At 52.4% G+C, this 15,659-nt stretch overlaps 1 protein-coding gene across 1 annotated transcript in view; it reads right to left on the reverse strand.

Annotated features, from left to right (window-relative positions):
• sgsm3 (small G protein signaling modulator 3) overlaps positions 1–15,659 on the reverse strand; it is a 151,455-nt gene that overhangs the window by 116,606 nt on the left and 19,190 nt on the right. The window contains 1 exon segment of the mRNA XM_072492116.1: positions 6,759–6,844. Within this exon segment, the coding sequence (XP_072348217.1) occupies positions 6,759–6,844 (86 nt within the window).

Consider the following 15,659-nt stretch of genomic DNA (forward strand, 5'->3'; position numbering starts at 1 on the left):
AGCACAGTGGTCAACACTGTTGTTTCACAGCACCAGGGTTCCAGGTTCGATTCCCAGCTTGGGTCACTGTCTGTGCGGAGTCTGCACGTTCTCCCCGTGTCTGCGTGCGTTTCCACCGGGTGCTCCGGTTTCCTCCCACAAGTCCCAAAAGACGTGCTGTTAGGTAATTTGGACATTCTGAATTCTCCCTCCGTGTACCTGAACAGGCGCCGGAGTGTGGCGGCTAGGGGCTTTTCACAGTAACTTCATTGCAGTGTTAATGTAAGCCTACTTGTGACAATAAAGATTATTATTATAAGTACTCATTTAGAATTCTAGCCTTGCCCCTCATCTCAAAGTATAAATACCTTCTTTATCCATAATAGGCCCTCTTCTGCCTCACTGGCAGCTTGCGATTTACAAAATGGGAGTTGGGAGTCGCTTTTATGTTAACTACCATTGAATTCTCATATTCACTCTGACAGCCAACTTGTCCTCTTCATGATCCATCTCAACTCACTATATTTGGCCTGGTTGTGGTTTGAAGAATCCGACTGATATGCGTCTCACACCCTCTTTCATCCCTGGAGACCTGGCTTGGGTCCAGTTGGCTTTGGGCCTTGTTTGAGTTTACAGAGCCTGTACCTGAAACACATCCGCCCTGCAGATCACCCATTGTTGCATTACAGCTTGTACCATCAATCTTTGGTTCCAAAAGCTCCCCAACAAGGCTACACTGACTAATCTGTGATTTATCCTCATGCACATTTCTGAAGAAGGGTGTGACATTTGGAATTCTCCAGTCTTCGGACACCGACCTCGGCGCTGTGAAACAGCAGTGCTAACCACTGCACCACCCACCTTCCTCTCTTGAAATACAGCCTGCTTTTCTAATGCCCCTTTTGTCAATTTTTAGCCAACCCAGTGTCTCAACTCCCTCCTCTCTCGCCATGATACGGGCAGCATCTCCTTCCTTTTCTGCTTCAACTTTCCCTCCATCTCATTTGTCATCCAAAGTGCTCTGGGTTTGGCTGCTCTACCCTTTCCCCTTTGCGGGAATGTGCATCGCCTGAACCTGAACTATCTCCTTTTCGAAGGTGCACTTAGCACCTGAGCAGTGCCCCCTGCCTGCATGCATTTGGTCTTCCTATCAGCAATTTACTATTCATATGCCTACAGAAGATTTAAAGATTCCCTTTTACCTTAACTGTCTGCCTCGTCATACTTGCTCTTTGCTTCTCAGATGTTTTTTCCATTCCCCCTCCTAAACGTCTATATTCAGCCTGGTTATCAAATACATTTATCAACCGGACACCTGTCATATGCACCCACTCAGACACGAGGAGTACGTGCAGACTCCGCACAGACAGTGACCCAAGACGGGATTCGAACCTGGGACCCTGGAGCTGTGAAGCGACAATGCTAACCACTGTGCTACTGTGCCGCCAAGTCCTCCCTCCTGTTTCTAGACTTACCAGCATATGGCACTGGTAGTAATCTGGAGTTGACTACCTTTGAAGTGCTACTGGCTAGTGTCTTTCCTAACACCTCAAGTGTGCCTGCCTTCAGATGGTGGGGCAGGGCACACTCACTGGATAATAACTAATGCACAATTAAATAAACATTTATTGATGGTGAATCGGTTGTAGTGTTAGGAGCTATACACTTGCAATGTTTTATTTTGCAAGGATGAAAGTTTTATCAGGTCTGGATACCACAGAAGACACCAAGATTGGTGCAGCAATAGTCGGTGAATAAACTCCAGGAGTCCAGGGAACAGTTAACTGGTACTTCAGGTGCTAATTAAAATATTACGGTCAGCGAGTATGAAAATTATACTTGCTCAGTGTTTGGGGAAGACAACACAATGAGGTCATGAAACTGAGTGGTGCTTCCATGCAAACTAGCTGGAGTAAGCCCATTATCAGTATCGATGTAGTCTTGAGTAAGATACATATGCACATACAATTTGGAACAAGAGTCGGACACTTGGCACCTTGAGCCTGCCCCGCTGGTAGTTGTCTAATAAACCTCAGATAATGAAGCCGTCCATGTCCAAATGCAGCAAGACCTGGACAATATCTAGGCTTGGACTGAAAGGTGGCAAGTTACATTTGCACCACGCAAGTACCAGGCAATAGACATCTCCAACAAATGTCAACCAGAAAAGGACTTATGCCAACTCTTGTTTCCTGTTAGCTAGCTAGTCGTCGACCCATGCCAATGTTTACCTCTTACACCGCCAGCTTTGCTGTTAAGTAAGCCTTTTGTGAATAAAGGCAAAAATGAAGCTGTACAGAGTATGATAAAGCAATTGTTTTTGAAACGGTATTGGATCTGCAGTTTACCAATCAAGGTATTATACCCTTAAAAAAAATCATAAAACTACAATTAAAATGCGCTCTCCCCTCTTGTCTAAAGATGTGATTGATCAGCAGTACACAAGGCTCAAAGAGACTAGTGCTAAATGTGAAATCTGTAAAAATGTATCAGAGGGCACCTATTGCAAGCCTTTCATTGACACGCGACTTTAATAAGGCAGTTGCCATGGATCGAAAGGTGTGGGACAAAGACAGAAATATTTTCTTTCTGCACTTGCTAAGCATGGCAACCAGACTTAATCTTTCAGCAGTAATACATGGCAAGGACTAAAGAGTGATTGGAGATCAAGTCAGAGAGAAGGAAGGATCGGATTTGGGGCACCAGCTAAGTTTCTGACTGATAATGGTGTCAAATTTGCTAATGACGGGATTAGACAGATGTGGTGAACACATGAACACGGAGGTTATGACTGCAGCTCAAAGCCCATTCAGCAATGGACTCTGAGGAAGGAATCACATGGTGGTCGCTGAAAAGCCGCATTAAGTCTCAGGTCAACCAAATTGCAAGTTGACAACTGCACTGGCATGGGCAGTTTTTGTTTCAGATAGTTGGAGGATATGGCCCATGTCAACTGTCTGTGGGGGGGGGGGGGGGGGGGGGGGGGGGTCCTCAAAATATCCCATCCTCTGCTGGGCGATGTCCCTCGTGTGCTAGAGGTGGCTCCGATTCTTTTCTACAGAGAGTCATAGAGGTCTACATCTGAATGTTTTCCACGCTTTACATAGAGCTTTATGTAGAACATACAGTACAGGAGGCGGCTATTCGGCCCACTGAGTCTGCACCGACCCACATAAGCCCTCACTTCCACCCAATCGCCATAACACAATAACCCCTCCTAACCTTTTTGGACACTAAGGGGCAATTTAGCACGGCCAATCCACCTGACCTGCACGTCTTTGGACTGTGGGAGGAAACCGGTGCACCCGGAGGAAACCCACGCAGACACGGGGAGAACGTGCAAACTCCACACAGACAGTGACCCCAGTGGGGAATCGAACCTGGGCCCCTGACACCGTGAAGCCACAGGGCTAACCACTGTGCTACCGTGCTGCTTTCATCAAGGCAAAGGCCTCAGAGAAGATTCGTCGAGGCCTAAGGTATCGGAAAAGACCCTCTGAGATAATTTCAATTCTGGGGTATGGTGCATTATAAAAGAGAGGACCATAAAGAAGGGATAGGTCCTGGAAACATAATAGGCTGTGATGTAAGACACTGGTTATCCAATGGGTAGTCAAACTACTACGATGCACTCCTCACAGCTAATTGGGATTTATTACAAACTCTCAGAATCTGAGCAGGTGACAGAAAGCGACGAGGCGCCCTGCACTGGGTTTTGCATTGACAGTCCTGAGAAACAGAATTCAACAGGGAAGGGGCAGTTTGAGTGACCATGGTGTTCTGAACAGGGCCATTGCATCCACAGACCAAGTGCTTTAAGTGGAGCCTCGTGGCATAGTGTTCCAGAGGGGACCAGTGAATGGAGGGATGTGACAAAGCTACTGGCAAGTTTCAATACATGGTTCAAGGTGATGGCAAAGAAGTCAAGTCCACCGACTGGCAAAGTGGTGGAAAGTAAGAAAGTCCGAGTTCTAATAATGGGTCTGAGTGTGAATTGGGTGTAACAAAATGGCCATGTACTGGAGAAAGAGCGTCTGACCAGGTGAGTGAAAGAGAGATCTTACACAGTAGTCATCCCAAAAAGCAGCAAAGTACAAATAGAGGCAGCGGCTCGAATAGATCACACAATGAAAGGAGAGCTTCAGAGCAGTCTGAAGATGTCACTAGGAGCTTGAGTCCTCGTGACCGTGAGGTTTAGGTGACTGCAAATAAACATAAAGGTCAACTAATGAGAGAGGCTAAACAAAAGGAAGATAGTTGGAAGGAATTTGTAGTATGTTCCAAAGTATCAGCTAGGAGGACAGTCAGCCTGGTCACATGGGTGGATTTGTATGGAAACGGTCATCACAGATGGGACTTAATGCTAAAGAGAGGCGGGTTGCTCAGGAGTTTGAAGAGCAACTGGTCAAAACAGATGTTAGTGCGGACTTTGCCACAACGAGAAAAGTAATCCTGAAAGTCTTTTCAGTTCTTTTGGCCACATATTCGTGGGAGTGCGCATCAATTAATAATAATAATCTTTATTGTGACAAGTAGGCTTACATTAATACTGCAATAAAGTTACTGTGAAAATCCCCTAGTCGCCACACTCTGGCGCCTGTTCGGGTACACAGAGGGAGAATTCAGAATATCCAATTCAACCAACAAGCACGTCTTTTGGGATTTGTGGGAGGAAACCAGAGCGCCCGGAGGAAACCCACGCAGACACGGGGAGAACGTGCAGCCTCTGCACAGAAAGTGACCCAAGTCGGGAATCGAACCCGGGTCCCTGGCGCCGTGAAGCTACAGTGCTAACCACTGTGCCGCCCAAGTACTAAGTGGTACTAAGCACCACGACAAAGGACCTAAAGAAGGGTATATTTCCAAGGGCAAATAAAATATTTTTTAAAGTAATGCATACTTAAATTTCCATCCTTGGGTGACTCAAAAAAACACAAAATTAGTTATTTTTAGTGATGCTTCTCAAGCTGATCTTCCTGATGGGAATTCAAGTGCAGGTAGCTTCATAACGGTTTTGATGGACGAAAATGGTAAATGCTGCCCTTTTCACTGAGAAGCTAAGGAAGGAAAAACGGTTTTGTTCCAAGTACTTCAGCTGCAGAAACACTGGCCATGTGGAAGAGCAGCAGATATGAGATTCCATTTGCCAATTATTGTAGGGGAAATTCTATACAAAGGGGGTGTTGAATGTTACACAGATCATTAGGTCTTCAGGTGGCTGGACAGCTGGTTGGTGATGCAGAGCAAGGCCAGCAGCGTGGGTTCAATTCCAGTACCAGCTGAGATTATTCATTAAGGCCCCGCCTTCTCAAACTTGCCCCTCGCCTGAGCTGTGGTGACCCTCAGGTTAAATCACCACCAGTCAGCTCTCCCCCCACTCAAAAGGGGAAAGCAGTATGTGGTCATATGGGGCTATGGCGACTTTACCTTTTTACCCTACATAGATAACTTTTCCTTGCGAGGTAACGTTCACTCGGCAAAAGGTGTAAGTGAAACAAGATCAAGGGTTGACCGTGCATGAAACAAACCTTAGAACAAAAAAGAACATTTCCAAGATCAAATTGGTTGATGCAAATCATTAATTATCTGCTTGTTTCACAAAAAGTAGTGTTTGTACCAAAAGGTTATTAGGGCTTCAAGTCTTGTAATGTAACGATTTTGAAATAATACAGAAAATCATTTTGTTCCCCCTATTTGTTTTGGACTCTCACCGCCCTATGGACCCCGCAGCCCGGGCTCCAGGGACCCCGCAGCCCGGGCTCCAGGGACCCCGCAGCCCGGGCTCCAGGGACCCCGCAGCCCGGGCTCCAGGGACCCCGCAGCCCGGGCTCCAGGGACCCCGCAGCCCGGGCTCCAGGGACCCCGCAGCCCGGGCTCCAGGGACCCCGCAGCCCGGGCTCCAGGGACCCCGCAGCCCGGGCTCCAGGGACCCCGCAGCCCGGGCTCCAGGGACCCCGCAGCCCGGGCTCCAGGGACCCCGCAGCCCGGGCTCCAGGGACCCCGCAGCCCGGGCTCCAGGGACCCCGCAGCCCGGGCTCCAGGGACCCCGCAGCCCGGGCTCCAGGGACCCCGCAGCCCGGGCTCCAGGGACCCCGCAGCCCGGGCTCCAGGGACCCCGCAGCCCGGGCTACAGGGACCCCGCAGCCCGGGCTACAGGGACCCCGCAGCCCGGGCTACAGGGACCCCGCAGCCCGGGCTACAGGGACCCCGCAGCCCGGGCTACAGGGACCCCGCAGCCCGGGCTACAGGGACCCCGCAGCCCAGGCTACAGGGACCCCTCAGCCCAGGCTACAGGGACCCCTCAGCCCAGGCTACAGGGACCCCACAGCCCAGGCTACAGGGACCCCACAGCCCAGGCTACAGGGACTCCACAGCCCAGGCTACAGGGACCCCACAGCCCAGGCTACAGGGACCCCACAGCCCAGGCTACAGGGACCCCACAGCCCAGGCTACAGGGACCCCACAGCCCAGGCTACAGGGACCCCACAGCCCAGGCTACAGGGACCCCACAGCCCAGGCTACAGGGACCCCACAGCCCAGGCTACAGGGACTCCACAGCCCAGGCTACAGGGACCCCACAGCCCAGGCTACAGGGACAGCACAGCCCAGGCTACAGGGTCCTCATGCCTTGTTTCTATCCTTTGACTAACTGATGAGAACTGGCAAAATAAATGTTACCGGGTCATGAGCTTTTAGACTCGTCCTAGCTGTAAGGCTATGTAATGTAATGACCCAGCATCAGGCTTGGGTTTGCTGTGGAGAATGAGATCTTCTCTTACCTGGGAGCACTTGTTCACTGTTTCCTGTGGCCACATGCTGGGAGTCAAAGCTGTAAACGAGCCACGGACAGAAGGTGCAAAACTCCCTGTTAAAGGAGATCAGATAAATGGGATAAATGCCAGGACGCCATCACTGAGAAAGGCACGCACAGCAGCACACAGGACATTAAACCTCACACCTGGCAGGTCTCAGGTGAGTCACTCGCAACTTAGGACAGTTCGAAAACAGGTAGACAAAACAAACAAACACGAGAATGTTCACGTGAGACGGGCTCCATTCAGAACCGCACACATCATGCAACTTTGCGCTAGAGTTACTTTGTTCTACAAAGTGTTTAATGTGTAACTTGGGGAACCTGTGGATGATACAGCTAAGAAAGTTTGAGATCATAACCAGTGTTGAGTTAGCTGATCTCAATCAAAAGAAAAAAGAAAGAGATTTCTATTTCTACAGCACCCTCCTGACCATGGGAAACCCCAAAGGGTTTTTCACCCAGTTAAATCTCTTTGGAAGTGTAGTCACTGTTGCAATGTAGGAAACACCGGATGAATTTACACGCAGAAAATGATCAGATAATCTGCTTTAGTGATGGTGATAGAGGGATAACCATTGGCAATGTTTTACAGTGAGACCGTGCCACATTGAATCATAGAATTTACAGTGCTGAAGGAGGCCATTTGGCCCATCGAGTCTGCACTGGCTCTTATTCATTCTTCTTCAAATATAGTGTCATGGGATTTTTTACACCCACAGGACCAGGATTAATGTATCCAAACGGCGGTGTATCCAAACTCACTCAGTCCTGCACTGGGAGAATCAGCCTCGATTCATTTGTAATGGGGGCCTGGGACTTGAACCCACCACCCCCTGGCTCAGAGGAGAACCAGAGCTGACACAGCTGCGAGGGAAGCCGCTAAGATGCTACAGTAGCGCTCAGCAGCCCGTGCGCTAGGTAAAGACCTCAGGTGGAATGCCCCATGGAGAAATACTCCGCCTCCCTTCTCAGTCCCTGAACTCCCCATGTTCAGAATGGCCACTGAAGTGAACCAATAGAGAACTGGCCAATAACTCAAAAGAATTTGGGAGATGAGCAAAGGAAAAAGGAACTTTCTTGATGGGGAAACGTCCTAGCAATTTAGTGACAGCAGCAGTGCGCATCAGCATTCCAACACAGCGCCAGACAATGCGGGTTAGGTGGATTGGCCATGCTAAAATGCCCCTTAGGTGTCTAGGGATGTGTAGGTTAGGCTACAAGGATAGGGCGGGGTGGATGGAGGAGTGGACCTGGGTAGAATGCTCTTTCGAAGGGCCGGTACAGACTTGATGGCCTCCCTCCGCACTGTAGGGCTACGATAGCTATCCCATACAGCTATCACTGGAAGTCCCAGATTAGCATTCAGCCTGAGGTCAACAGGTTCATCCTCGGCAAACTTTCCAAAATTTGCCAAAAACATTTACTGCCTGTTAATGCTCACTTAAAACAGCCATTGTGCCTCAGGAAGCTATGGATCTCTGGGAATAGAGCCGTTCAAACATTGCTTTTCATATAAAGTAAGTTGTCATAGTCCCAGGTGACCATGGGCTGCTTTCCCATTTGAGGGGGAAAGAGCTGACTGGTGATGATTTAACCTGAGTGTCACCACACCTCAGGCGACGGGCAAGGGTGAGAGGGCGGGGCCTTCATGAATAACCTCAGCCGGGAATTGGCCTTGCTCTGCATCACGAAACAGCTGTCCAACCAAGTGAGCTAAACCGGCCCCGGTATACGCTTTTCATTTACTGTGTATATGTGACTGTGGCTGAAGGAAAGACACATGCCCACAAATAGAGACACATAGGGAGGTAGGGAGAGAATACGCGCACACGCGCGCACACGCGCGCACACGCGCGCACACGCGCGCACACGCGCGCACACGCGCGCACACGCGCGCACACGCGCGCACACGCGCGCACACGCGCACACACGCGCACACACGCGCACACACGCGCACACACGCGCACACACGCGCACACACGCGCACACACGCGCACACACGCGCACACACGCGCACACACGCGCACACACGCGCACACACGCGCACACACGCGCACACACGCGCACACACGCGCACACACGCGCACACACGCGCACACACGCGCACACACGCGCACACACGCGCACACACGCGCACACACGCGCACACACGCGCACACACGCGCACACACGCGCACACACGCGCACACACGCGCACACACGCGCACACACGCGCACACACGCGCACACACGCGCACACACGCGCACACACGCGCACACACGCGCACACACGCGCACACACGCGCACACACGCGCACACACGCGCACACACGCGCACACACGCGCACACACGCGCACACACGCGCACACACGCGCACACACGCGCACACACGCGCACACACGCGCACACACGCGCACACACGCGCACACACGCGCACACACGCGCACACACGCGCACACACGCGCACACACGCGCACACACGCGCACACACGCGCACACACGCGCACACACGCGCACACACGCGCACACACGCGCACACACGCGCACACACGCGCACACACGCGCACACACGCGCACACACGCGCACACACGCGCACACACGCGCACACACGCGCACACACGCGCACACACGCGCACACACGCGCACACACGCGCACACACGCGCACACACGCGCACACACGCGCACACACGCGCACACACGCGCACACACGCGCACACACGCGCACACACGCGCACACACGCGCACACACGCGCACACACGCGCACACACGCGCACACACGCGCACACACGCGCACACACGCGCACACACGCGCACACACGCGCACACACGCGCACACACGCGCACACACGCGCACACACGCGCACACACGCGCACACACGCGCACACACGCGCACACACGCGCACACACGCGCACACACGCGCACACACGCGCACACACGCGCACACACGCGCACACACGCGCACACACGCGCACACACGCGCACACACGCGCACACACGCGCACACACGCGCACACACGCGCACACACGCGCACACACGCGCACACACGCGCACACACGCGCACACACGCGCACACACGCGCACACACGCGCACACACGCGCACACACGCGCACACACGCGCACACACGCGCACACACGCGCACACACGCGCACACACGCGCACACACGCGCACACACGCGCACACACGCGCACACACGCGCACACACGCGCACACACGCGCACACACGCGCACACACGCGCACACACGCGCACACACGCGCACACACGCGCACACACGCGCACACACGCGCACACACGCGCACACACGCGCACACACGCGCACACACGCGCACACACGCGCACACACGCGCACACACGCGCACACACGCGCACACACGCGCACACACGCGCACACACGCGCACACACGCGCACACACGCGCACACACGCGCACACACGCGCACACACGCGCACACACGCGCACACACGCGCACACACGCGCACACACGCGCACACACGCGCACACACGCGCACACACGCGCACACACGCGCACACACGCGCACACACGCGCACACACGCGCACACACGCGCACACACGCGCACACACGCGCACACACGCGCACACACGCGCACACACGCGCACACACGCGCACACACGCGCACACACGCGCACACACGCGCACACACGCGCACACACGCGCACACACGCGCACACACGCGCACACACGCGCACACACGCGCACACACGCGCACACACGCGCACACACGCGCACACACGCGCACACACGCGCACACACGCGCACACACGCGCACACACGCGCACACACGCGCACACACGCGCACACACGCGCACACACGCGCACACACGCGCACACACGCGCACACACGCGCACACACGCGCACACACGCGCACACACGCGCACACACGCGCACACACGCGCACACACGCGCACACACGCGCACACACGCGCACACACGCGCACACACGCGCACACACGCGCACACACGCGCACACACGCGCACACACGCGCACACACGCGCACACACGCGCACACACGCGCACACACGCGCACACACGCGCACACACGCGCGCACACGCGCGCACACGCGCGCACACGCGCGCACACGCGCGCACACACGCGCACACACGCGCACACACGCGCACACACAGAGGAAGACACAGAGGCCGACAGGCAAACATACATAGGATTACATGCAAAGAATTCAGAGTATAAATAGGCCATTCAGCCCAACCTGTTCATTCGGCCAACTCAAGCCTCCTCCCATTTACCCCCATCTAACTCGATCACCGTAACCCTCTATTCCCTTCATAAGCCAGCCTAGCCTTCCTTCAAATGCATCAATACTATTCACTCCCCGTGACAGCGACTTCCCCATTCTCATCACTCTTTAGGGAAATAAGTTCCGAAAGGGGGGGCTCGGTGGCGCAGTGGTTGGCACTGCTGCCTCACGTCGCCAAGGTTTGATCACGGCTTTGGGTCCGTCTATGTGGAGTTTGCACATTTCCCCCATGTCTGCGTGGGCCTCACCCCCACAACCCAAAAAGATGTGCAGGGTAGGCGAATTGGCCACGCGAAAATGCCCCTCAATTGGAAAAAAAAAAAAATTGGGTACTCAAAATTTATTTTTTAAAAAGCAAATAAGTTCCTTCTGAACCCCCGATTGGATTTCTTGCTGACTGCTTTACATTAACGGCTTCTGGTCATGCTCTCCCATGCACAGGGTATCCACCCGATCACAACTAAACTTTCCATGTGTTTGAAGGACCGCTGTTAGGTCAGCCCCTGAAGGAGGCAAGACATCCAGCCGGACATCTCCTGGTAGGTCCTGGTATCTTCCTTGGACATCGGTTTCCCCACCGTCCTCATATCTGCGTGTCATTTTTCATAATAACGGTGCTGGGAACTGTACATCCAGCTGTGGTCTGACCACAAGGTACAATTCTGTTCCTCCGGGAATGAACATCAGTTTGCTTTGCTGGTCTTTGTTACAACTTTCAGTGATTTGTATATTTATAGCCTCTTTACTCCTCTGCACCACTTAGATTCTTATTTTCTACCTAACGTGTGACCTACTTGTCATTCTTCTCAAGTCGCATTTATCAATACCGAAATTCAACTACATTCCCCATTCTGTCATTTCGTTAAAATCTCCTTTCAATTTGTTACACTCAGACCTCCTCGATATTAACTATAACCCTCCTGAATTTGGTGGCATTTGCAAATTTAGAAATTGAGCTTTTGATTCCAGAAAGTCTTAAACCGTAACAAAAATTATGAGCGACAGGGGTCCCAGCATTGGTCCTAGCGGAATACCGCTGACACTCCGAATAACTTATTCCCACTCTCTGCTTTCTGTCAAGGCCAGTTAGTAATCCATTCTATTCCTTGTCCCCACGAGCTCACATTCTCTGCCCTTATTTATTAGTCTATTATGTAGTGCTTCATCAAAGGCCTTTTATAAATCTAGACAAGACACTACATATAGGTGAATGCAATAGATGGATGCGCACTATAGTTTAAATTACAGCTACTTCCAAAGCAAAATAACAGGTTTCATTCACGGGATGCGATGTCGCCGTCAAGGCCTAAACTTATTGTCGGTTTCCAATTGGCCCTGGAGAAGCAAGGTGAATGGAGGAGAGAGTAGGTGCAATGGTTCAACCTTGTTTGATCCCGGGGCTTCGCTGGGAGATGCTTTTCACAGCATAGAATCAAAGAAGTTTACAGCATGGAAACAGGCCCTTCGGCCCAACCAGTCCATGCCGCCCAGTTTTTACCATTAAGTTAGTCCCAGTTGCCCGCACTTGGCCCATAACCCTCTATACCCATCTTACCCATGTAACTATCTAAATGCTTTTTAAAAGACACAATTGTACCCGCCTCTACTACTACCTCTGGCAGCACATTCCAGACACTCACTACCCTCTGAGTGAAGAAATTGCCCCTCTGGGCCCTTCTGAATCTCTCCCCTCTCACCTTAAACCTATGCCCTCTAGTTTTAGACTCCCCTACCTTTGGGAAAAGATGTTGACTATCTACCTTATCTATGCCCCTCATTATTTTATAGACCTCTATAAGATCACCCCTAAGCCTCCTATGCTCCAAAAAGTCCCAGTCTATCCAGCCTCTCCTTATAACTCAAACCATCAAGTCCCGGTAACATCCTAGTAAATCTTTTCTGCAGAATACTTTTTCAAAATAAATTTACAGTACCCAATTTATTTTTCCAATGAAGGGACAATTTAGCGTGGCCAATCCATCTACCCTGCACATCTTTGGGTTGTGGGTGTGAGACCCACGCAAACACGGGGAGAATGTGCAAACTCTTTTTTTTAAAATAATATTTTTATTGAGGTATTTGAAAATTTTTGTAACATGAACAAAAACAATAACATCCACATGGCAAAATGAACATTTCCCTGCCCCCCCCAGCCCGATCTTCACGCACCCCAACCAAACAACAACAATCCGCCCCCCCTCCTCCTTGGAATACTGCATCTGCTGACATTTCAATTTCCCCCCAGAAAGTCGACGAACGGCTGCCACCTCCGGGAGAACCCTAACTTTGACCCCCTTAAGGCGAACTTTATTTTCTCGAGACTTGAGAAACCCAGCCATGTCACTAACCCAGGTCTCTACACTCGGAGGTTTCAAGTCCCTCCACATTAATAACATTCGCCTCCAGGCTACCAGGGAGGCAAAGGCCAGAACGTCGGCCTCTTTCACCCCCTGAACTCACGGATCTTCCGACACTCCAAAGATCGCTACCTCCGGCCTCGGAACCACCCGTGTTTTTAGCACCGTGGACATTGCCTTAGCAAAACCCTGCCAAAACATGTGGACATGATTTGCTGGGCTTCCCGCGCACCTGTCCTCTACCCTGAAAAACTTGCTCATCCTAGCCACTGTCATGTGTGCCTGGTGGACTACCTTAAATTGTATCAGGCTAAGCATGGCACATGATGAGGAGGTATTAACCCTGCTTAGGGCATCCGCCCAGAGACCCACCTCTATCTCTCCTCCTAGCTCGTCCTCCCACTTGCCCTTAAGCTCTTCCACCAGAGTTTCCTCCGTCTCCGAAAGCTCCTGGTAAATATCCGATACCTTCCCCTCTCCCACCCAGGTACTGGAAACTACTCTCTCCTGTATTCCCTGTGGCGGCAGCAGCGGAAAGGCCGGCACCTGTTTTCTCAGGAAGTCTCGCACCTGCAAATACCTAAAACCATTCCTTGGTGGCAATTCAAATTTATCCTCCAAAGCTTTCAAGCTGGGAGAGCTCCCATCTATAAATAGATGCCCCATCCTTCTGATTACTACCCCATGCCATCTAGCCTACCTGGTACAAACCTGTAGTTGTTATAAATCGGGGTCCAAATCGATGCTCCCTCCACTCGCTTATATCTCCTCCATTGCCGCCAGATCCTCAGAGCCGCCACTACCACCGGACTTGTGGAGTATCGGGCCGGCGAGAGCGGCAGAGGTGCCGTTACTAATGCTCCCAGACTGGTGTCTTTGCATGATGCCGCCTCCATCCGCTCCCATGCCGACCCCTCCCCCACTGCCCACTTCATGATCATGGCTATATTAGCCACCCAGTACTAATTGCAGAAGTTCGGCAGCGCCAACCCCCCCCCCCCCCCCCCCCGACTGCGCTCCAGCAACACTTTCTTCACTCGCGGGGTTTTACCCGCCCAAACAAAGCCCAAAATAATCTTATTCACCCGCTTGAAAAAGCCCTTAGGGATGAAGATGGGGAGGCACTGAAAGACAAATAGTAATCTGGGGAGGACCGTCATCTTCACGGTCTGTACCCTCCTCGCCAGTGATAGCGGGAGCATGTCCCATCTCTTTAACGCCCCTTCCATTTGATCTACCAGCCGGGATAGGTTTAACTTGTGCAGTGCCTCCCATTCCCGGGCCACCTGGATTCCCAGATACCGAAAGCTCTTCCCTAACATTCTAAGCGGCAGCTCTCCCAGTGTCTTTTTCTGCCCTCTTGCCTGGATCGCGAACATCTCACTTTTTCCCATGTTCAATTTATACCCTGAAAAACTGCCAAATTCCCCCAAGATTCACATTACTTCCCCCATCCCCTCCAACGGGTCCGAAATATACAAGAGCAGGTCACCTGCGTAGAGAGAGCCCCCCTCCCCCGAACAAGCCTTTTCCAGTTCCGAGAGGCTTTTAACACCATAGCCAATGGCTCTACGGCCAGGGCAAACAGTAACGGGGAGAGGGGGCACCCTTGCCTTGTCCCTTGGTGTAGTTTAAAATACCCCAACCTCAGCTGGTTTGCACGCACACTCGCTACTGGTGCCTGATAGAGCAACCGCACCCAATCAATAAAGCCCTCACCAAACCCAAACCTTCCCAGCGCCTCCCACAGGTAATTCCACTCCACCCGATTGAAAGCCTTCTCCGCATCCATCGCTACCACCACCTCCACCTCCTCTCCTTCTGAGGGCATCATAATAACATTCAAAAGCCTTCGAACATTGGCCTTGAGTTGCCTGCCCTTTACAAATCCCGTCTGGTCTTCCCCTATCACCCCCGGGACACAGTTCTCTATTCTTGTGGCCAGTAACTTAGCCAACGGTTTGGCATCCACATTCAGTCGAGAAATCGGCCTGTATGACCCGCATTGCTCCGGATCCTTCTCCCGTTTCAGGATCAATGAAATCCAGGCCTGCGACATTATTGGGGGGGGGGGGGGGGGGGGGAGGACTCCCTTCTCTCTTGCTTCATTAAATGTCCTCAACAGCAGTGGGCTCAATATCTCTGAAAACTTCTTCTAGAATTCCACCGGGTAGCCATCAGGCCCTGCCCGACTGCATGCTCTCCAGCCCCTTGATTATTTCCTCAATCGGGGCCCCCAGCCC

The sequence above is a fragment of the Scyliorhinus torazame genome, chromosome 29, assembly GCF_047496885.1.
Source record: "Scyliorhinus torazame isolate Kashiwa2021f chromosome 29, sScyTor2.1, whole genome shotgun sequence".
NCBI lineage: Eukaryota > Metazoa > Chordata > Chondrichthyes > Carcharhiniformes > Scyliorhinidae > Scyliorhinus > Scyliorhinus torazame.